General features: G+C 43.5%; 2 protein-coding genes across 2 annotated transcripts; one reads left to right on the top strand and one right to left on the bottom strand.

Moving 5' to 3' along the window:
* The first annotated feature begins 649 nt into the window (after positions 1–649).
* On the top strand, positions 650–8,208 carry LOC120836198 (4-coumarate--CoA ligase 1). The gene is made up of 8 exons (XM_040211379.3): positions 650–777; positions 874–1,081; positions 2,047–2,230; positions 2,366–2,537; positions 3,817–3,908; positions 4,040–4,184; positions 7,219–7,488; positions 7,829–8,208. The coding sequence occupies exons 2-8, from the start codon at positions 1,035–1,037 to the stop codon at positions 7,966–7,968; spliced, it is 1,050 nt and encodes a 349-aa protein (XP_040067313.1). The 5' UTR covers positions 650–777; positions 874–1,034; the 3' UTR covers positions 7,969–8,208.
* On the bottom strand, positions 8,148–22,333 carry LOC115331491 (transmembrane protein 241). Its single transcript, XM_029993598.3, has 14 exons — positions 22,123–22,333; positions 21,773–21,819; positions 17,070–17,150; positions 14,605–14,686; positions 14,437–14,514; positions 14,256–14,345; positions 13,944–13,992; positions 13,810–13,858; positions 13,688–13,723; positions 13,275–13,309; positions 13,089–13,158; positions 12,921–13,008; positions 12,003–12,070; positions 8,148–11,879 (listed from the first exon to the last, which is right to left on the bottom strand). The coding sequence occupies exons 1-14, from the start codon at positions 22,195–22,197 to the stop codon at positions 11,774–11,776; spliced, it is 954 nt and encodes a 317-aa protein (XP_029849458.2). The 5' UTR covers positions 22,198–22,333; the 3' UTR covers positions 8,148–11,773.
* Between the last annotated feature and the right edge of the window lie 1,434 nt (positions 22,334–23,767).

The raw sequence follows: 23,767 nt of genomic DNA, 5'->3' as shown, positions 1-23,767 counted from the left end.
TCACCCGCGCGTTGCACGCGCTTGCACGCATGGGGCACCACTTGTGGCGCCATGCTTGCAATTGTCTATAGCTTGCAATTGCACGGGCTTGTCCGCAGGAGCAAAGACATGGCGGCGGCCAGTCGCCTTTCTTGCAATCGTCTATACTTCCTAAAAATTAAGAGGATATTCTGTTCGTTTATTTAGTGTTCCATCTACAGTTTTCCACAATTTCACACATAGTGACGTGTCTGGATGCATGGGTTGCCCGGTCGGCGCACGCTTTACGGTTGCGAGACATCTGCAAGCGAAGGCTGTTCTCTCTTGGCGTTCAGTGATCCCGCGGGAAGTCGCGGAAGCTAAAACACCGCCCATGCAAGATGCATTCGCATAGTGCTGGCGTCCCTGACAACTCATCAAAAGCGGCTGCCGCGCTATGTCCGGCATTATGACACGAGGTCAAGAGAAAAAATAAGTTAAATTTTCGATCTGCGAATTTCAAAGGTGGCTTTGGAATTCACAAAATTCCAAAAGAACCTTTGGAAGAATTATGACAGCACATCACGTATAGCGCTTCACTACGCCACAACGTTGCATATCATTCAGACTTCTTAAACGTCAAGGGTGCCTTTTTTTAGAAGCTCCAACGAATCGCTCCTCTGAACCTTCGAAATTCTTGGCTCTTGGCAGGAGAATTCAAGTACCAACTGGAAGACGCGAAACCAGCGGTAGTAATTCGCAGAACCCGAATACTGTCCGAGGATTCTCGAAGCCTCCAAGGGAATCAATGATTTCAAGGTGCGAGTTCGTCCTCACCTGGCGCCACTGATAACGACCTTATTAGATCGTTAATGCTCCTTCTTTCTCCCTCTTATATTCTCCTGATTGTCAAAGGGTGTGGTGGCGTTTGGCGACTGCGAGGGCTGCACTCCGTACGAGGAACTGTCCAGTGAAAGCCAACCACAGGCGACTCTCAAGGACCCCGTGCTGGAACCAAAGGAAGCGGTGATGGTGATCACCTACTCGGAGGCACCACCGGCCCGCCGAAGGGCGTCATGCTCACCCACTACAATTTCGTTGCCACACAGATCATGTGGGATGCGTACGTCCCATTCATAATTACAGAACGAAAGACAAAGCTGGTATACCTGATGTTCTTCCGTGGGTGTACGTTGCCAGAAGATAAAGCGAGGTCAGAAAAGAAATACAAAAATTAATATTTTCATTATGGTTAGGCTCGAAAGAGAAAGAGCCGGACCGCCATTAAGAGTTCAACATATCCTATAGGCCCGTCTTTCTGTCTTTGTATCGATTAAAGTATAACTCGTTTAAAAAGATACTGAACCGAAATTTCGAGCTCACTAAACAAGGCCGGGCGGATAGGCGGGAAGCTGCAAAACCAAAAAATATCACTCATACGGCGATTTATCTAACGAATCGCCGTATTTTTTGGTAACGAAGTGCGCGATTGAACCCGGCCGACGAGGCCGACGAGACAATTAAGGCACGTCACGACTCCCATTCTCTCTCCTCCTCGCTACGTCCCGTCAAGCTGGTGAACCGAAGTGAGGAGGAGAGAAGCGCGGCCGCTTCTCCTCATTCTCAAATTCTCCCGGAGGACAGTTACGTCAAAGAACTCGCTTGATCGTTGCTTGATCGCACCCTTCTTTTCCAAAAGTACGGCCATCCGTTTGAGATATCGATGTACGAGTGATGTTTTGGAGTTCGTAGCTTCCCTTCAACACTTCTGCAGCCTTACTTTGCGAAATCCAAATTTCGGTTCAGTATCCCTTTAAACACCCTTCTTGAATGTGTTCCCACAGAAAAAAAAAAAAGAAAAAAAAAAGTAGTTAGACGGATATTCACTTCTTAACATTTCTATGTATGAAGTTCTTGAAAATCACAAAAAAAAAAAAAAAAAAGTACGCAAGATTCGATTGAAAAAAAGTTCGTTAACTTCTTTGTAATGTTTTGTAATGCTTCGTTTTTGGTCAACTATCTCCAGCAACGGATCTCCTTCCTAAAAGTCCCAGTGCGGATTTAACCCACAGCACTGGACATCCGCAGGTGGACGTCCACACTGGCGGTGGCCAATGCCAAGGTGGCTAGGCCAGTGACGCTCGACTGGATGCCCCCTGTGCATTTGTCCGGCATTGTCACAGTGCTCGGTAACTGCCTCAGAGGCTGCACTACCGTGCTGCTTTCCTCAACGAAGCCTGAAGACATCTTCGCGGCAGTCGAAAAGTACAGGGTGAGAGCTCTATAGTTCCTATTAGCCAACTGTTTCATGATATCCGTCAAGTCGTTAGACCTTAGATTAATACCAAATAACAAAGCAGCAAAGTCGAATTCCATCAGTGGAAAGTGAAGTTTTCTGGGTACGCAGATCACGCACATGCCCTTGATGCCCACGAGGCTGATGATGCTGAGCAACAGTCCCTTGGCCGAGAATTACAATCTCACCAGCTGGACCAGTGCCGGACTGGGTGGAGGTGTCGTGCCGGCTTCCATCATTGAGGACTTTCGGCGGAAGTTCAACCTGGAGACTATCTACTTCGGTGAGGCACCGCCACATATTTACAGTTCATCAGAAAAGTCACCCGACTGTTATATATATATATATATATATATATATATATATATATATATATATATATATATATATATATATATATATATATATATATATATATATAGTTTTTTTAAAGCTTTAGATATTTGTTTAAAAAAAGCCGTGAAATTTATACTTATGCGGTTTGTGGAGGTGAGACCGTGAGACTTTTTACGGCCAGGGGGACATTATGCAGGTGGCTAATTCTTGCGATAAGTCGGCTAATTAATTAAAATTCATGAATTAACTTTTGAATTAGTGAAAATAGACATATGGTTCCAATTAAAAACTTACCGAGGTTGATAAAAAAACACTAAATTAACTCTTTTTAGAACGACTTGAAGCTCGTGGGAAACTCGGGGGGCGCACCAAAATTACCACTCGTGCAGCAGGCGCAAAGCCAGCACCTAATCATCCGCGTTCTGCAACCGCTAGCCTTCTGCCTGCTCCACGAGTGTTAACATTGGTTCACTACTACGCTTCTCACGTGCTCAAAGTCTTTCTGAAAATTACTGATTTAGTGGTTTTCGATGACGTTTAGCAAGTTTCTAATGGGAACCATGTCTATTTTCACTAATTTTAATTAATTAGCCGACTGATCGTTACGATTAGCACCTATACTATGTCCCCCGGGACGTGTAACTCACCTGCACAAACCGCAGAAGTGTAACTCTTACGGCTTATATATATATATATATATATATATATATATATATATATATATATATATATATATATATATATATATATAATCATTTTTATGCCATGTTGCGGCAGCAGACTGAGTGGGAGAGAGAATGCGCTAGAAATGCGGGCAAGCGGACAAATTAGTCCCAAAATAACCAGAGACTTTCGAAAACAAACATAACTCTCGTGTCTTCAAATATCGCGAGTGAAGCAACAACAGCAAAACACGTAAAATATTGAGGAAAGATCTGTGCGTGCGCGGATCATTTAATATAGCGACCGCGAAAGAGAGCACATTTTGCGTCATTTTGTACAGTATCGGGGAACTGCAGGTCTTTTACCCAGAATTCGCATTCTAGAGGGGTGAACATTTTTGTGCGTGTGTGTGTGTGTGGGGGGGGGGGGGGGGGGGGGTGGGGGGGGTGAGAGCATAGGTATGCGTACATTGTGTAAACATGTAAACATTATGGGGAAAGAGGGGAGGGGGGGGGGGGTCGGACTCAGTCTGGGAAAGGGGTATATCTCTTCCCTCGCTACAGGATACTCCATGACCGAGCTGACCGGTTTCATGACGATGCCCACCACCAACCCCGACTCCATAGGATCTCCATTTCCCATGACAGAAATAAAGGTACTCCAATTCCCTAAGCAATGAAAAGAACAGTTGGCACCGTACCACTCTTCTTTTCCTCAACTTCACAACGTGCAGCTCATTCCACGGAATGAACTGCACAATTTCTGAAAATGGCGCATTCTGTCCAGATTGTCGATCCTCAAAGCAAAGAGCCACTGGGACCCAACGAAGACGGCGAAATTTGTGCCAGGGGACCTCAGGTCATGAAAGGCTATCTCAACAACAAGGAGGCCACGTCAAAGACAATAGACTCCGAGGGATGGCTACATACGGGTAAAGGGTTTACCGACAGCTGTGTCTTGTGACTGAGCTGTGTGTGGCTGACTTCTAAAATTACCTACAATCCTTGATCGTTGTACATGATGGGGAAAAACAGCTCAGAAAACACGGACTACGAAGAAGAACAAACAGACAATGCTGTCCTGTCGTGTTCGTTCTTCTTCGTAGTCTGTGTTTTCTGAGCTGTTTTCCCCATCATGTATAAGTCAACCAACTGTCCCAGTTCACCACCTTATTATCCTTGATCGATTTTTTTTTTACAAGGGCATAAAACATAAAGAAACCAAAGCAAATGGCTGTACACATTTCTAAACTTTTTTTTTTAAGTTTGCTATTGGCATTTAGGACATATTCAAGATTTCTGATAAAGGTGGAAGTTTCAAGAATTCCCACGGCGACCATTCTATTTTTAGTCCACCAGGAAATGTAAAATTAAATTACGGACAAATGTGATCATGTTCGTCTTGGAGCACTCTTGAGTTTATTCCGTGAACAGAAGGGATTTTCAGTTCCTACAGAGGAACTGAAGCTCCCTCGCTGGTTTTCTCCCTTTAAAAAAGAAAAAAAAAATTCTTTCGTACGTGTCACACAGAAGCGTAACATGCTGGAGGTTGCTCAGGCCGCCCAAAAGCTGCCTTTACGTCGTCTTTGCTCATCCAGAGGAGCTAAGCCCTAAAAGTAAACTAATAATATACTACTTCTTGAAAAAAAAACAAAAAAAAAAAATTACGATTTATGTCAAACGCAGCTCCGGAGAGGATCTGAGCCTGTCCTACAAACTTGCATAACTACAACTCTATGGGTTTTTTTATTTATTTTTTTATTTTTTATATTGCGAAGTAGGTTATTACAGAAACGTTCACCTAAGTTATTTCTTTTTGTTTTTCGACCAATGCGCATGCATGCCCCCTCCCCCCCCCTTTCCCCTCCCTGCAAGAATGCCACTGCACTGAGGCGAAGCGAGAGACACGCAGGAATCTATTGCGATACGCGCGCCTCTCGCGGCGACGTCGCGCGTACTCATCGGCAAGCGACCTCGCAGTCGCCGCTCGACTGCAGTGGAACACCGGTGGGTGTTGCAAGGTCCGGCATGCCTGTTTGGGCTACCACAGTGGCGGAAGCGCGGGAGCGGCGGTGGAGCTCTACCACTCTCCCTACGCTGACTCAAAAGTGGCCGCGCGCGGCGCTGTTCGCTGGGCGATCGCAGAGCCGTATATTGGGAGAGTTTGGCCAGTGGGTGTGGTGACGAAGGCGCCGGAGAGGAGAAAAGTAAATGAAAGGGAGGAGAGCTCCGAAGGAGCGAGAGAGAAAGAAGGGAGCAGAGAGGAGACGACCGCCATTTTTTAGCAACGCTGTCGGAGAAGAGCACTGCTGAGGCTACGCGTCGTCTGCTACGGGCCGACTTCGTTTTCGCCTGAATAAAAGTTTGTGGCCAAACGCCGAAAAATCTTTGTTTATTAGCCTTTTAACCCACCGAGGAATAACAGAATGTCATTTTCTTGCCAGAGCCAGCGATATAAAAGGCAATAATCGAAATTTAGATGCCGATCCCACGCATTCCGCCGGGAAAATGATCGAAGATGGCGGCCCTCCCCACTCAGGTGGGAGCAGCCGAGAGTTCACGTGCATGCGCTCATGCCTCTCGCTCTACGCCGCGTGCTGATTGGCTCACTTGGGAGGAGAGCGTTACGGCGGCGAGATCATAGACTGACCAAACTCTCCCCATATACGGCCCTGGGCGATCGCAGAACCGTATTTGGGGAGAGTTTGGTCCAGTCTATGATCTTGCCGCCGTAACGCTCTCCTCCCAAGTGAGCCAATCAGCACGCGGCGTAGGGCATGAGCGCATGCGCGTGAACTCCCGGCTGGTCCCACCTGAGTGGGGAGGGCCGCCATCTTCGATCATTCTCCCGGCGGAATGCGTGGGATCGGCATCTAAATCTCGATTATTGCCTTTTATATTGCTGGCTCTGGCAAGAAAATGACATTCTGCTATTCCTCGGTGGGTTAAAAAGCTAATAAATGAAGATTTTTCGGCGTATGGCCACAAACTTTTATTCAGGCGAAAAAGAAGTCGGCCCGTAGCAGACGACGTGCAGCCTCAGCAGTGCTGTTCTCAGACCAGTCTCCGACTGCGTTGCTAAAAAATGGCGGTCGTCTCCTCTCTGCTCCCTTCTTTCTCTCTCGCTCCTTCAGCGCTCTCCTCCCTTTCATTTACTTTTCTCCTCTCCGGCGCCTTCGTCGCCACTCGATGGCATTTCCCGCTCGTTTTCCCTGACTGGGCTCGCTTTTTGACAATACCCCCGACTATTCCCGGTAATTAAAATCTCCCTGACAATTTCCGGTTTTCCCGGTCGCTAGACCACCCTGATCATCAACCAATACAAAGTTTCAATTCTCTGCACACTGCCTCCGCCAGGGCTCCACACACCACGTTACAACCAATCCCAGTTCACATCAATACACCGCATTAATCGCGATATCAGTCTCGGATCTCAGAAACTTCGGCTGGTGGGCCCGACAAACGAAAACATGTTGATCCCAATACAAACAATACATGTATGGAGGAAATTTGTTGATCCATTTCGCTTCGGCCAGTCCGATAACCACTCAAAACTCCGACCGTATTACCCATTTTTCTTATCATGCAAATTCTCGACTCAATTACCGAATTTTTCGGACTCTAGTCTGCACCCGGTGTATAGGCCGCGGGGGCAAATTTGGGGTCAAAAATGGAAGCGTTGCCTAGATGGTCTGCACGCCATGTATAGACCGCACTTACTACCTAATCACAACGTAAAAAGTTATCATACACAGCACACCAGACAAATGTCTGCTGCATTGGTTCACAAAGAAACTTGTATCGTAAGCAAATCAACATTAATATAATCTATCATTTACAAAATTCGTCACGCCTCATCATAATGAACAATCTTGACGAACAAAACTCACACATGGAGAATAAGATATGTCGATGATGATCATCCTCTAACGGCAGGGGAACTAAACCGATTCTCCCCATGTGCAGGCGATGTCGGCCACTTCGACGAGGATGGCAACGTCTGTGTGGTGGAACGCATCAAGGACCTGATTCGCTGTATCGATATTCACGTGGTTCCCGCCGAGCTGGAAGAAGTCCTACTAAGTCATCCCAGCGTAGCGGAAGCCGTGGTGGTGGGCGTTCCTCACAGGGAATTCGGGGAGGCGCCCCGGGCTTTTGTGATACTGGCCGAGGATTCATGCTTACCAGACTGCGACAACGATTCCCTCGTCGAAGAAATGCTCCTTCACGTTGCCGGTACGCTTATCACACACACACAAAAAAAAAAAAAAAAGAACACCTAGGGAAGAATTTTGCAAATTAAAGTCATATATGACTACCATATAATAGAGTGTTCTAAACAAAAGCAGTTCGGAAGTCTAGTCTGGAAGCTACACTATGATGGTCCCTCTCATGTAAATCAAAATAACTATGAAAGAAAACCAAAATGGTATTTGGCCATAAACACAAGCTTCTCTCGTTTGTCGATGTGACTCGAGTGATGGAGGAAGAAAAATTGCTCGCGACTGATGAAACCTTACACCCTTTTCTGCCTAGTTTTACAATCCCGCTGACACTCTTATTCTATTACTTTCAGAGCAAGTCGAGTACGCAAAACAGTTGCACGGAGGGCTCGAATTCGTGAAGGACCTGCCGAAGTCCCCTGCTGGTCAATACCTACGCCGGGAACTGCGTTCGACATACTTAAAGAAAAGTTCTGCGCCCTTTTCAAACTGACTGGACCAGTCGACATCACTTCAAATCTCCACACAACAGAATTATTTCGTTAAAGTGGATGCATTCATTTTTCTCACATGTAAAAGGATACCAGAACATTACGATTTCCAGCCTCGTCAGAAATAAAATTTCTTGGGTTTGACCGTAATACGACTTCAATGAGTAGGTGAAGTAACACAGAAGTTTTTCACACACTTTATTGAAATAAAGAGTTCAATAAAAATTTCAAAGTTTGTAGAAGTGTTCGTAAGATTACTGTAATTAGAAAGCCAACAAATACATTTTAACATGCAGATCTTTTTATAGATTTCTTTTTTCAGCATGACTGGGCATAAATTGCACAGTATTACAGAGTAGGAAGCTGCACATTCGCCCACCCAAATAGTTGCCTTTGTGCAACTTCTGTGAGAGGAATACCGAAGCAAAAAAATAAATAAATAAATAAAGTACATTTGGGTCGCAGGTCGAAAGTATGCTCTATGTCATGCCGACTAGCAAACGGTCATTTCTCTCCCAAAACGAACTTCGAACTCACTTCGTTTGTGGGCCATTCTGCAAAAAGGAACTACCCAGCTGGTTCATTGTGCAGAAGGCATTTTCTTGATCCAAGTAAAATATATTTAATTGCGAAGTGCCTTCTGTAGCGCCCAGGCTTGAATGAGTTACATAAGCTGCTGAACTATAAACCTAAAGCGGGTTCAGGTATGCTCAATATTTTTATGTACCCGATTTGAGGGTGATATTTTATCTTCCACAAGTTTTGACTCGGAAATAATCCACATCACTTTAAGAGCATTGTTTCGAGCAACAGCTAATAAATGTGTTCAGCAACATGCTCAAACTCGATCAGTTTTCTCACGTATCTAGGTAGGGAGACCTCTTCAGTTACAGCTTACGAAAGCAATGCCATGCAATAACCAACATCAAGGAGTCGGTATCACAAGAAAAACTGTCACGAAAGCGAAGTACTGAAATGTGCGATTCATCTTCTATGCTTTCCTTTGTCTTCTACTCTTTAATCCGTTAGAATTAGTGCCCTGGTACATGCGCTGACCTTGGGACTATACAGCTTCACTGGCTGTGGAAACTGGCCAGGACACAACTTCTACAAGCGCCGACAGATGGCGGCGAGGTGCGTATTTCGAGGCTTGGCGATAGGACGCGTAGCAACTAGGGGTGTCGCGAACTTTTGTCAAACCAGATTTTTTGGTCGAACTTTCGGGGTTCGACTGGGTCGAACCGGTTCGACGAACCTTCGAACTTTTCACCAGATTCGACCGGTTCGACTTTGTGGACAGTGTGGCCAGACCTAGATGCAAGCATGTCTAGGTTTGGAGAATTTTTTTTCATAAAAAGGGTTATCTTATAGTGTGAACAGTTGTAATTAAAGGAAATTAATTCTGATTACTGAAGAAGTTTATGACTTAATTTTTAATACTGTATTAACTGAAATAGCCAATCAGCGCTGCACTTAATTCATCTCTTAGCCATTATCATCCAATCCGAAGCCAACTGGCCAGCCTGTCGCGCATGCGCACACGAGTCGAACCTCAATAGAAGGTTCGTTGAACTTTCCACTAAAAGTTCGAAAAAGTCGAACCTGGTCGAACTCGAACCGCGGCCGGTTCGCGACACCCCGAGTAGCAACGGTAACAGCACTGAATAGACCCTTTCCAAAATTCAGTGCCATCTGGTGGCTGAAATGGCGGTTTAACTTTTGCCATACGAATGGCGGCAATGAACTTGTAGCCTGCAGTATTTTATCGGGCACCTTCACTTTTGCATGTCAACGGCAGACGAGAATAAACTTTTCGCTATACAGGTTTTTCTGGATCATCTCTTCCAGTGTCGATTCCCACAACGATGCAACCAGTCAGAACGAAGCGCCAACCCAGACAGACGCGCCTTGATAAAGTTGTAAGAGTCAAGGGGTTTCGAAGTCGATTTTGTGCCACTAACAGGTTCACTGGGCTCGAATTAGAGAAATGAACACTTATGCAGCACTTGCATTCAATTCCGGTTTCGAAACGTGCTAACGTCTAGAATATATAGGTCTCGAATCCTCACCTTAGGAGTATCTTCAACATGTTCCTTCATCAGTAATTAGAAAGCCGCCATTGTTATGGCACATATGCCATTTTTCAGATGATGATGATGATAGTGATCACAGTGGCCAGACTGAATTTCGGAAAGGGGATGTCGTGACGCAACACCTAGCAACCGAAGATTGCCGGCGACGTCCCCCTTCGCCAATTCTCGGCGCTGCACAGTGGGGGGACATCACTGGGGCGCGCGTGATGCCCTTCTCTCCTCCTCACCCCCCGCCCCATAAAACATATATTTCACTCGGCTAAAAAAAAATTAAATGTACTTATAGATTGTTTGTCCGCATTCAGACGAAGTTTCATCGAACATTCTTGTCTTTCGTTGTAGTGGTTGCAAAGTGCAAACAAATAGATACCCCCAAAATTGAGTATTTAATCTTACAAGCTTAACTTCTAGTTAAAAGCCAGACCAGAGCAGAGAGCATAAGCACCAAAATCAACTCAAAAAGGCATGATAGCTGTGCAAAAAGTTAAGAAATTATTAAAAACCTACTTCTGCATTGCGTCACATGAGAGAGGAACCACCAGATGGGTAGAGGTGCCCCCTGTCTACCCCAAAAAAGTATGCCTGCTAAGTTTCCCAAATTTCCAATCACAAGAAATTTGAGCACAAGGCTAAGAAAACAATCTGAACTATACAAGTCAAATTTAAAAATGGACTTTTTAAGTTTGAGATTTTCTGCTTCGGTATTCCTTTAAGTAAACTGCAAGTAAAATGGACTGAGGCCATTGCAAGATTTTCTCAAATTTGCTAGGTCTCCATCCTTGCAAAATTAATATATCACAATAAAAAAGTAATTAGTGCTCATATAAGCGAATACAAATCATAGTAAACTTCTGTTCCCTAAAAAACAACTGCTATAGCTCAACAAAAAGAGCCCAGGCAGGCACACACTTTCAACCAAAAATCATTCGACAAAACAGTTAACACTCAATAACAGAAACAATTTCTGAATCAACAGCAGGAGTAGGTCAAGCCTAGAAACTTAATAAATTTGCATAAAAATAAAAACAAATAAAAATATTGGCACTTGAGTGTCACACATAAATTCTAGGCACTACTGGCTAAATGCAAGCGAAGAAAAAGCATCACAATTAAAGTCATGCTGGGCTAAATGTTTGGAATTGAATAAAGTGTACCTATACATTCAGCTACCATTTGCACAACAAATTATTCCATGGAGTAACTTGAGCAAACTTTAACAAAACCTTCTGAAGACAACAGCTAGAAAAAGAAACATGAGACAGCACTTCAATAAGCCGTAAAAAGGCAGACACTTGTCCTCTCCTTTCAATCGAGTAAAGTGAGGGCATCTTTTTAACAAGGAAATAGAGTACAAGCAACAGATAAAACACCAACTCTAAAAATATGGATTAAACATGCCACATATTTGCTCCCAAATGCTTGCCACAGCCAGACAGAATTGAAAGAATATTTACCTTGGTGCTTAAAAATGCTCAACATTGCAACCCTCATGAGAAATTAGATGCCGGGCCAACACTCACAGAAAGCATTGAACGCAAACCTTTCGGTGGACATCCACCTGGTTAGGAGTGGCAATTAATGTTAAAGGAAAACAACTCTAACCAAAAAATAATACGAAGCCCGACGTTTCAAGGCCAGTTCGGCCCCTTGTTCACGGGCGACTGTTTTCGTCCTTATCCTTTCCTTTTACATTAATACACAGAAAGCAGTATTATCAGATGTGTTCAAGAGAGTGGTGTGCTTGAGCAAATGTACAACTGTCTGCACAAGGAGTTGACCTCCGGGGAACAAAGATTCCAGCAACAAGTGACAGAGCAGTCCTGGAGGAATAAGACAAAAATTTACTGTAAAAAGAAATTGATGTACTATAGTTTAGTATGATGCATTTTAGTATTTTACACCTGGTATATTGTCTTAACAGAGTTTTCACCAAAAATACTCACCAGAACAGGTAATCGCGAGGCACCACAGGTACCCCGAAAGAAATAACTGAAACTGCAGATACAACCACCTAGAAGAATTTTCGATTGTTACATACAGTGGAGAAAAAAACTAAGCCAAAGTAAATTGTTTAAAAACTGCATATCACATTCCTTTCGTTTAATTGTTTTCTCTTGCAAGTTGGACGTTGAAATGTTACGAAACTATACCCAAACTCCTAACTACAGCCCTGATAGCAGGATTATGTTCCATTTTATCTTTCTTCACCTGCACAATGTCTAGAAAAAAACGAAGTTCCATAAATTTAGACTGCTCAGCTGCAAAGTTTGCCCCCAGAACCCAAACTTTGCATTTTGAAGCTCAGGTAAATGACCCTTGTCAATACTTAAACACCGGAAAGAATAAACACAAATTTAGGGAACTACAAAGTTATTATCAGCAAACATGCTATACTGTCGTGACCAATTATAACGAAGTCGGTTAAAACGAAATAGCAACTACAGCAAAGCTATCACGATTTCCCATTCCCTTTTGCACTTCGTTAAGCGAAGTCGGTTATAACGAAATAGCGGATATAGCGAAGTGATTTCCGATTCCCGTTGACTTCGTTATAACCGGTCTCGACAGTACAAGAACAAGGAAAGATGGTCGGTACTGAGTGCAGAATGTGTTCAACCAACCTTGATACATAATAAAAAACTTGGCGGTTGTTCTTTCCGGTGTTTAAGTATTGACCAACACGCTCGTTTTTTAATGTTAACCCTTGTCAAGTATACATTTTGTGCAAAAATCGGCCATTATGCACCAAAGCTGAGCCACTTGTATTTTAATACACCCGGTGGATCTCCTTTCATTTTACTCTTTATTATATGAAGGCCACAAAATGTTTTATTCAAATCCAAATTACTGCAAGCAAATACCTTGGCAAGGCCGGTAATGTTAAGGTTCACCAGCTCCAGATTTAGAACACTTGGGTACACCATGGCAAGAAAACAACCAAGTATCCCGCTGAAACAAACAGGTAGCACAAAAGTAAGACACTGATATAACTTACACACCATAACATTTCATAACATAGGTGACCAGACCTGGCAACAAATGTCCAGCAAAATGAAGGAGATGCAAGGTAGGGGTACCTCTGGACGGCATAAAAATCACCTGCAGGAGTAAAAACATGAAAGCCGAAGCTTCGTTGTAATGAAAAATGTACACATAAAGTCACAATCAACAAAATAAAAAGAAAGGAATCCAGAAAAAAAAATGAAGAAGCTTACCTAAAAAATAGCTTGTAGGCAAAAGCAAAAGAAAACTGGAAAAAAAAAAAGGCTTAGATGTACCTCTGAATTTAGGGAACTACAAAGTTATTATCAGCAAACATGCTATACCGTCGTGACCAATTATAACGAAGTCGGTTATAACGAAATAGCGACTACAGCAAAGCGATCACGATTTCCCATTCCCTTTTGCACTTCGTTAAGCGAAGTCGGTTATAACGAAATAGCGACTACAGCAAAGCGATCACGATTTCCCATTCCCTTTTGCACTTCGTTAAGTGAAGTCGGTTATAACGAAATAGCGGATATAGCGAAGTGATTTCCGATTCCCGTTGACTTCGTTATAACCGGTCTCGACAGTACAGGAACAAGGAAAGATGGTCGGTACTGAGTGCAGAATGTGTTCAACCAACCTTGATGCATAATAAAAAACTTGGCGGTTGAATGCACTGCAAAAAAAGCAAAAATGTTATCACCATGGCATCATCTACCTTCTGCCACCAAAGTAAAGCAACCTAAATAATAAGGGCATTACTCAGTCTTGGCACAATACGCAGAGATCTTCTCAACGGCAAAGATGACGCCTGAAATTGTAGAAAAAAAACATCTAAATGCAATAAAACGTAGGAAAATAGCTTGAGAAAAACCAAAACAAGAGGCTCCACTTACCTGTACAACAAATGTGTAGCAACATCCACCACATAGCATTGCCAAAACTCTGCAATTAATAATATATTAAAAAAACAAGTTTAAATTTCTTTGTGATAGAAATGGAATTTGCTTCATTAAACAGCATTAGCCAATTAAAAATGGTCTTTATATAACTCAATAGACAAAGATATAAACTACTACTGAACATTTTTATTTTGTAAAGGCAGAAGTTGGTCAGTGCCCTTTTAGCTTGGGATATTCAACTATGCCTCAAGCCACCAATGTCATAAAGTCTAGCACCAAGAGTATATTGAGAAACTGCATATTTACCCTAGGTACAGTAGTAACAAGCATTATGCTGCTCACAGCCACTGAAGTGAATGCGATGAGGTCCTTAGGACTGGAACTGAAGAAAATGCTCTGCAACAGTGATATCCATAAAACTGACGATGCTGAACTGTTTCATGCTTTGGTGAAATTGAACAGCCACTAATGCCAAACATTTGCTAACCTGCTTTCCCATGTCAAGATCTACACCACAGTGCACAAGAAGCAAGGCATTGTGTATGGCCAGGAAAACTGATATGGGCTGGGGGGGGAACACAAGCACATATCTCAATTAAGGTTCTGCTAATTTTATTGAGCTTAAAAATTAGCAGCTGGTCGCCGAAAAACTTACAAGCACAGTAAGGGCCCGTGAACCGGCATAGATGCTCATAGTGTAAAATGGAATGGTTTTCCAGTGATATTGTACTGTCACTCTATAAATAAGAAGTCAGAGCAAGATGAGTTGATAACCATCAAAACTACAGTATGATGAATCACTATCCCATACAACTTAAATTTTGCAGCAACTTCAATTATGTTTTTTTTTGTATTTCATCAATCAAAAACAATTGCAAAACATGTCAAGTGAATAAATTAGCACGACATGGGATCAATGAACCACTGACAAGTTACTCCCAAATGCAAAGTTTTATACTTGGAACACACCTACTGTAGACAATGTTATATTCACAAGCTTAGTATTTTACGAATGTGTCGAGTAGGTTGCTCCTTACGCCCCATATATATGGGTGATATATTCAGGGATCAATTCCTTTGCAACTGTTTTGTATATGCAAAATATGCTAAGCTTAAAATAGACATTGCAAAAAATGTTTGCATTATTATAAAATGTGCAATTTCGACAAATTTTGCAAATATTAACAGTGATGGAAGCGACATTTGACCTTTTGTAGCAGGTTCTGTAGCGGGCAAAACTTTGGTTTGAACAGTCACTGATGCTTTTGGAGCAGATGCCAACATCTCTTAGTACAACACTTGGAGATGAAAAAGTGATTGCACAGCTAAATCAGTTCATCTTTGATAATGACGGAGGGTTCCAGTTTGATCCTGCACCATATTACTTATTACCTTTCGTAATAAGAATGGGTAGGGTGCCAAAGGAACACAGAGAATTCTTCTTAGAAATGAGGCTCTAGCCAGAGAAGGTTCCATTTACAACGGGTACTAAAAAAGAGTAAAGTCTAAGTTTGCTGTTCTTTCGATCGACAGCTGCACAAGAACAACCTTGACTACAATTTATTCAAACATAGACCCGCATGTTTTTTCTCGGCACAGATTTTTAAAACTGGAAATCAACCTACCACCAAGACAAAAAAAAAAAGTAAACCTGGAATAGTACTGAGCATAATTACTGAGCCTACTGCGCTAACCCATACGCTCACCCATGTCAGCCGCAGCACCTAGCACTCCGGTGCAAAGCGGTGAAGCTCGACACGAGCGCGCTGGTGAGACGCAGCACGGAGGCAGGTGGCAGACATGATAATTAAGTTATCTCATCGAGAGCACAAGACCCTGGTTCTGTCTTACCACAGTAGCCGCCATCCTACAATTTGGCAATGTTTTCTGGCAACTTTTAGCTCCTCACATCGCTGACATTGTCTGGAAATTTAGACAATGTTGGCGATCAATCTACCAGTGCATCAACCAACCGGCGAAGTTGACGAGCAATCTTCATACTTTGTTTCATCTTTAACTTAAAGTGTAGCCGCTGCTACGAGCCAATGGGACCAGCCAGCATCAAAGCGTGACATTGTGGCATTCATCCATCTTCCTATGTATAGTCTTTCATCGACTAAACGAATCAAGTGCAGCGAATGTCCCGTGACTTGCGTTTTTAGTATATGTTTGTGGTTGTATGTGTTCGAGCCTTCGACTATGCTCTGACCTAAGATAAAACAAACTATACGGAGAGTATAAACGCTCTAAAATACATATTTGTACCATTTTCCTTTCCTCCTATTTGTCTCAGTATTAGAACTAATTCTCCTCTAACACCATAACTTCACCAGCACTCTCCACTTCCACGAGTAACCAATAATATTTTTTTCTGTTTTTGCTTTGCCCATTTAAGTACAGGTGTGGTGCAATTCTTAGCAGAAACGGCACTTTGGCACAAGATGTCGTAGACTTTATCAGAGTGCAATTTGGCACAAATGGCACAGCACTTCCATCACTGTATTAAGCCCATCGAATATATAGTCATTTACAATACATGCCCATTCTGAGAGTTATATTAGACAACTACCGCAGATGAACCCTGTTGCAGGCAAAATATGTATCATATGCTGTCTGAAAACCAACAATGCCTATAGAGGATAAAAGCACTAAAAAACAGGCAAGTGAAATAATGATGAACACCACATAGCACTCTGGTGTTCATGATCAGTCATCATAGACATTAAGGTGTTCAGGAACCAAGTGAAACTGCTTGGTTGCCAAACTCTAAATATTGTGTTTGTTGCTTTGTGTTTGAAACCTGCAATTGTGTTTTCTTTTTTTTTCTTTTTTTATTCATATGTATATATATTTGTGCACCAAGGAGGAGACCTGCATGGTTGTTGTTGGGCATGTAAAATAAAATAAATAAAAATCACTGTTTCACTAATTAATTGTTTTAAGTGCTTTTATCACCCACATTGAAGGACCAACTAGCCCAAGTACATACCCCTTAAACAATGCCTGACCGGGTCACTTTTCTAGAATACAATATGTTTGTCCAGAAAGCCCTAGCAGACAAATACCCTATGAGATGGTGTAATGAGACAGTGTAATGAAATGAAATGGATTATAACTTACATTAAACATTTTTTGTGCCATTGCCATCGGCAGCAAACAGATGTAAGAATAAAACCAAGAGCTGCCACAAGAACTTGCCAGCTGTTAAAACATATATATAGACCATAAAGAAAACACACATTCAAGCAACTTAAATAAATATATACATACATCAAATAGCATAATATTCTATGGCTGCAAAAAACAAAAGATATGACACTGGGAGCTAGCGATGCTGTCCGTCTAGACATCCTTATTTCCAAAGAAAACATAGGTGCTACAATGTACTCAAATCTCAGTAATACCGGACCCCGTTAATATGAATACCCCGCTATATAGACAACATCTTTGGGAACGAACTGGGTAAATACATGCGTTTTTGTCTCGTTATTATAGACTACTTACAATATAAACGCTTTTGTAGAGGACTGGAGGTTTCCATATTGACTAGACATTTCATTTCATTTTCATTTATTTTTCCCTCAGGGCCCGAGGGCATTACAGAGGGGAGTGGGTTACATAATATAAAGTAAATCTAAGATATGCACATGAAACAGAACAAGAAAAATAACAATAGGTTAGTCAAATTCTGGAATATAAATATTGGCAATACAGTTTTTAAACGCCACACCATCGGAAATCGATACCGCAGAGGCTGGAAGGTGGTTCCAGTCAAGAGTGGTGCGAGGTATGAACGAACTATGAAAAGATGTAGTTTTACACGAGGGTACGTCCATTTTATGTTGATGATCGAGACGTGACGAGATGTAAGGTGCATAGAAGTTACGTAGTTCAGTTGTACTGTGCCACCCTTTTCTTTGCAAGGGTTGCACGAGGGCCGCACCTGTCGCTAAACTTTTGACCGGATTAAAAGGGCTCTAGCTGCGTAGCACGTCACTTAGCGCAAACAAGCAATTGCCAGTTGTATTTTTTTTCTCCTAAAGTTAGAGCCTAATCAAAACTATAGCGTGGTGGAAAGTGCCCACGTGGACTTCCACCTAAACAGTAAATTTGGTGCACTTCGATGTCATGTCCGTGAAAAGTTGAAAAAGTGCCAATGTTGTGTTCACTCTAACGCTGTTGCAGAGTGTAAGTTGTCTTAGTACAAGAGTCTGCATTTCTTCTACCTTTCAAGGCTGTCTTCATCTCGGATTCTCCCACAAATGTGGCCTAATAGGATACTGCAACAGAATTCTAGTGCCGATATTATTGTCTAAATGTCAACCACGTCCTGGTTACACGACGGAGACACCAATCTTTTGCTCGAAAAGACACCGAAACATCATTTAAAATGAATAAACTGAATGACATTACGTCACTCTGAACTTAAAAGCAGTGCCGCTCTGCGGAAGCATGGCTGCAAGCTGCGCGAGTGTGAGCCATGTCGAGCTTAGCCGTACCAGATTTCCCTTCCCTCCTGTGCCTAATTCAACTCCTGCGGGAGAGGCAGGGAGGGGCAACTGAAGTGGCTGGGTTAATATGCGCTAACACCACTGGAAGCTGGCATGGTTGTGGCAAAGCTCACAACCATGCCAGCTTCCATGTAGCCTTGGCCGCGAAAGAAAACACGACGTCACGAATACGATGCATCTCAGAAGCTCCCGAGACGCATTACAACCTGACCATTTTAGCTGCCCCTCCCCGCTCCCCGCAGGAGTTGAACAGGTACGGGAGAGGAGGAAAATCCGATTTGACCAAGTTCGACAGGGCTTGCGCACACACACACATTGCCACCATACTTCCGTGGAGCGGCGCTACTTTTAAGTTCAGAGTGACGTAACGACATTAGGTTTATTCTTTTTAAATAATGTTTTGGTGTCTTTTTGAGCAAAACATTGGTGTCTCCGTGGTGTGGCCAGGACGTGGTTGATATTTAGACAATAAAATAGGCGCTAGAATTTCCCGCCCTTAGTAGTGATGATTTATTGGTCTAGGAGTGCAAGAAAGTGAAATATCTTACCAGAAGTGGAGGATTGCAGTCTACACAAAGCAGCATGCGATAGAAAAGATTAAAAGATTTCAACGAAGAGACAATTAAAACAATAGCAAGCAGGAGTGGGCTGCGAAGATGGATGGCATCTACACATAGCTTGCATGTGATGTCATTCACTGCCATGCCAGTATTTTATGCGCTGCGAGCGTTTGGTTTGCCATGTTAGTTATTTGCACACTGCAGAAGCTCTAGTTCGAACAAACCAGTCAGTAGAAATAACAGTCAGTGGCGGTCACTTGCAAGCAATGTTTATAATTACCGGGCAGGAACATATCGTACGTCTTGGATTCCCATTTTTTAAGTTATTTCAGGTACAAGAACTTTCCTCTGAATGACCAGCAAGGTGATCATTAAAACTGATGCTGTTTTCATTTCAAATGTCTAACAGCTATACTACTGTTTCATTTTTAACCCATTCGCTACCAAAGCAGGCGAATCGCCGGGCGTGCCGTCGGGCCATATTGCCAAAGCCGGCAATTTGCCAGGCTGCATATATTTCTGTTTTAAAAAGCCATTATAGATGGCGCACTATGTAGACTTGAAGTCTTGGTGTAGTGTAGTTAGATACATTGCCAAAAGATGGCCGTTCTGTTCAAAGTGTTTGTTTGAGCTTGTTCTTGTGTGTCGTCTTTCCTGCTCGATCGCTGTTTAGTTGGAGAAGATGGCAGCATCGAGTAGTCAGCGTGGCCTTTCTGACATGAAATCAAAGATGTTTTCTTTGACAGAGATGATGACAGGACGTCTGGTAAGGATAGCGACTTCTCTGAGCCTTCTGCTGACGACGGGAGCGATTTCGACAGCAGTTCTGAGTCAGAATCACAACAAGATAGCCCTGGTTGTGTGATGCCTAAGCGACAGAGAATGGAGGAATTGACCTGGGCTGATGACGACACTGCCTAAAAAGTTAGGAAAATCACCTTTTCTGGATCTGCAGGACTCAAGCGGCGAATTGATGCAGCCCAAGACGATAACTGCTCTCCTTTGGAAATGCTGAACGCGTTCCTTGAAAAATATGTTTGGGAACTGGTGACGGACTATACAAATGCCTTTGCAAGGAAGAAGCAGTGCACTGAGCCAGAACCAGCGTGGCTTCCCACGACACCAGGAGAGATCAAAATCTACACCTTGTGCATCTTGATGAGCCAAGTGAAGAAAAGTTCCATAAACGCCTACTGGTCAGAAACGAGCATGATCAGAACCCTGTTCTTCGGGCCAGTGATGCAGTGGAAGCGCTTTTAGATGCTATCGAAGAACCTTCATTTGTGCGATGTGGAGGCAACGGGGACAGACGACAGGCTTTGTAAGCTGCGTCCAATCGTCGACCACATACTCAAAGCATTTGTAAGTGCTTACCCTGCTGATGAGAACCTCGCCGTGGATGAGAGCTTGATGAAGTTCCGTGGACGCCTGGCGTACGTCCAGTTCCAACCCTCTAAGCGTGCTTGTTTCGGAATCCAATTTTACACTTCGTGAATCTTCCAGTGGCTACTGCCTCAACTTCTTCATTTGCACAGGCAAGGAGAAGAAGTCACATGCGACCACTTCAATGCTATGCAGTGAAGCAATTGTTAAAGACCACCTCGAAAACCGTCTACGTGATGGACATACCACTGACTTGGACAACTGGTATTCCTCACCGCATGTCTTCCTGGCCATCAAAAACGGTGGATCCAATACTGTCGGAACAGTCAGAACCAACAGGAAGAATATGCCTAAAGATATGAAAGCACTGCCATTCTCACGTGGCATCATGGCTATTCAGTGACAGGTTCGAAAGCCTGTTACTATGCTTTCAACAAGTTACAGTGCAGCTGACATCACTGAAACTTTAAAGAGACGACACAGGAGAAACGAACCAGTACTGAAACCTCTAGTCGTGCAAGAGTACAACAAAGGAATGGGAGGTGTCAACCGGCAAGGCCAGCAGCTTGCATCATTTCCGATCATGCATCGCTACGCAAAAGGATACAAGATTTTCTTCTACGTCCTTGACATCGCTGTGTACAATGCCTACAATCTTCATGCGAAGAAAACAGGAAAACGAAAAAGCTATAGTGACTGGAAAGTGGATCTCTCCAAAGATGTTATTAAGAAGACAGCTATTCACGGATGCCGGAGACGAGGAAAGCAGCCTGTCGAACCGTCCCCTATGCGCCTTGAGGCCGCAGAGTGGGCACACTTCCCCCGTCAGATTTCGCCGAATCCCGTCAAGCGAAACCCATCAAGGCAGTGCGAAGTGTGCAAGGCACAAGGCAAGAAAAGTAAAAGTCGATTGGAGTGAGAGAAGTGCGGCGTAGCTTTGCACAGGCTCGAGTGCTTCAAGATCTTTCATACAAGGAAAAATCTTTGAATGCCTAGTGATTTGTAGACTCGATGGAACCACTTAACCATGTAAATAAACACGTTTTCTTGTTTTATGCAGAGTTTTACTGCAAAAGCTTCTTATACAAGTCAAGCAGTCACGGCTAGAGTGGCCCCGATTTGGGGAAAAAACGTGCGGTACGGACGGCCCAGCAGCGAGCGACACACACGATAGCCAATGGGTTAAACGATATTTATTTTGGCACCCGTTTCCACTTACTAACGAGGCTAACAAATACTCATTCCCTATTTCCCACCATGAATGGCCAAGAGCGCGCGTGCATAGCTGGAAAAGGAAGCGGCACGGCACGAAGCGAAAGATGAGCATCAGCGTACGACATACAAGAAAAAAGAAAGGATTGTTGCTTACCTTTGGAATATGGCAGGATATGCAAACTTTTCTATGGTGAGGACATACTGCAACGAACCACATTATGGCCCAAAAGATTACCAAAACTGCATTGCTGCATTCGCGTTAAAGAAACAACAATATCGGAGCAAACCGATACCGCAGTCACGTTGACACAGTTACATGAACTCGTAACCCTAATAAAATATTTGCAACTAAAAATCCGAAGTACGTGCTAAACACAAGTGACGCGCAGCTTCTCTTATGGGAGGAGCTCCACTTTCTCGAAAGGAAATAAATCACCTAGTCAATGTAACATGGAATTCAATTTGCCTCCGATTATTCCATATGGACCCGCGTTGGTAACTCACCTTGTTCGTGATGAACGTAGAGCCGAAAAGCACTACGTAGAGGCTTACGAGTAAGATAGCGTTTGGGCGCAACATCGGTGCATCCCGCCTCTCCTGGACCCTGGCCGGAGCTTAAATATATTCATTTAACCACGTGCGCGTACAGAATATGCAGTCTACGCGACGAGCTCCAAGAGGCAGCCACACAGCTGCTGAGATAAACAAAAACAACGTGCTTTATAACAATGTGGCCAGACAATTTCACGATTGCGACAAAGTTAGCGAATCCGCCAGACCAGACGTGAAGGGAAATATACGCCTCGCAAGTGGGCTCATTTTCGTCCTCTGCGCATGAGAAAGGAGGCGCGAAGGCGGGAGAGGAGGTTGATGACGATTCCGGCTAAGCTCCGCCCTCGCACATGTCGGGGAGGCCGGGGGGTAAACAAACATCGGCGTCGGCCATGGCGGCCGTGCCGTAGCGGCGACCGCGAGTCTTTTGTTTATTGTAGCCCGGTTAAAATTTGCCGAGTCCACAAGATCGAGCAGCTTTGTGCCCCTTACGATTCCTCCGTCGTCTGCTAGAAGCATTTCGAAGATTCCAAGATGAAGACGACGAAGAGCATCAAAAGAAGGCGCTTGCCTAGCGTCGCGATTGAAACGCCGGTTGCGCCGGTCACTACGAGACCGCCGCCCGATTGTATTGGTAAGTTGCCTTTTATCTTGTTCTTCCTTTACGAACACAACAGATTTTGCCTTCTAGCAGGTCTTTAGAAATCTTTGTGGCGGAGTCGATAGGCGCTATTAATCGAAAAACAGCCGAGAATGTGGTGTTTTCGCGATCCTCCGAAGCCCATTTTCGCAGGTGATATTTATGAATTTCGACTCGAAACTGCACGGAGGCCGTATAAACTATGTTCCGTTTCATTTTAAATGCGATCGAAGTTAAATCTACATGGGCGAGTCCCGAGCTTTGATCATAGCTGCCATGTGCGATCTTGCAGTGCGTTCTCGCGTTTGTAATTTTCTCTTCGTTCGCACTTAGATGAGACGCAGTATAGTCATACATCGTGTTTGGTATAGTAGTTTCAGTCTACGGTTGTAATCATGGCACTGTAGAAAAGCACAGAGCCCAAAACTTACCACAAAAACGCGATCGTTTTTTTTTTTTTCTTTCAGGAATGAAGTTGGAATGGCTGTTACGTGTAATACAGTGAACCAACTCGGACAGTACAAATTTGCCGTTTCACATTACTCAGTTTGAGTGAATTGCCAACGAAGTACCGATGCCACCTTTCTGCAAAATGTGTTGCGCAGTGTATCTTCGAACCACATCGACGCTGTCAGTGTCTGACGTGTTTTTGTGTGTCGCTAGTCTCCTTTTTCGTTCCCATACCAAGATGAAAATTCGGATATCGTGCACTATCCAAGCCTAGCTAATGAGCGCCCCATGGAATTGACACGGGAGTAAACAATGGCTAACATGTACATATTTTTGTTTTGTTCGCTCAGCAGACTGGGACTGAGTGTGTAAGTGACAAACTTTCTAACATCATTTGTCATTTCTAGGTCCCAGATGGGCTGTTGACATCCAGAAACACTCCAACAGATGGTGGACATACAGCGATTGTGAAGAATGTGAAGACAGTCCCATTTGGATCCACATTCC

The sequence above is a fragment of the Ixodes scapularis genome, unplaced genomic scaffold (genome assembly GCF_016920785.2).
Source record: "Ixodes scapularis isolate PalLabHiFi unplaced genomic scaffold, ASM1692078v2 PGA_scaffold9__187_contigs__length_104089568, whole genome shotgun sequence".
NCBI lineage: Eukaryota > Metazoa > Arthropoda > Arachnida > Ixodida > Ixodidae > Ixodes > Ixodes scapularis.
The sequence above is the reverse complement of the archived record's forward strand: the minus strand, read 5'-3'. Positions and strand labels throughout refer to the sequence as shown.

What these genes read in the sequence shown, in the direction of transcription:
- LOC120836198 (XM_040211379.3), top strand. Translation starts at nt 1,035, where the DNA reads ATGCTCACCCACTACAATTTCGTTGCCACACAGATCATGTGGGATGC. An exon ending in CCTGGAGACTATCTACTTCG is followed by an intron (nt 2,538 to 3,816) that starts GTGAGGCACCGC and finishes CCCTCGCTACAG; the next exon opens with GATACTCCATGACCGAGCTG. An exon ending in AATGCTCCTTCACGTTGCCG is followed by an intron (nt 7,489 to 7,828) that starts GTACGCTTATCA and finishes TATTACTTTCAG; the next exon opens with AGCAAGTCGAGTACGCAAAA.
- LOC115331491 (XM_029993598.3), bottom strand. Translation starts at nt 22,197, where the DNA reads ATGTTGCGCCCAAACGCTATCTTACTCGTAAGCCTCTACGTAGTGCTT. An exon ending in CACGGGCCCTTACTGTGCTT is followed by an intron (nt 14,515 to 14,604) that starts GTAAGTTTTTCG and finishes TTCCCCCCCCAG; the next exon opens with CCCATATCAGTTTTCCTGGC. An exon ending in ACATTACCGGCCTTGCCAAG is followed by an intron (nt 12,071 to 12,920) that starts GTATTTGCTTGC and finishes AAATTCTTCTAG; the next exon opens with GTGGTTGTATCTGCAGTTTC.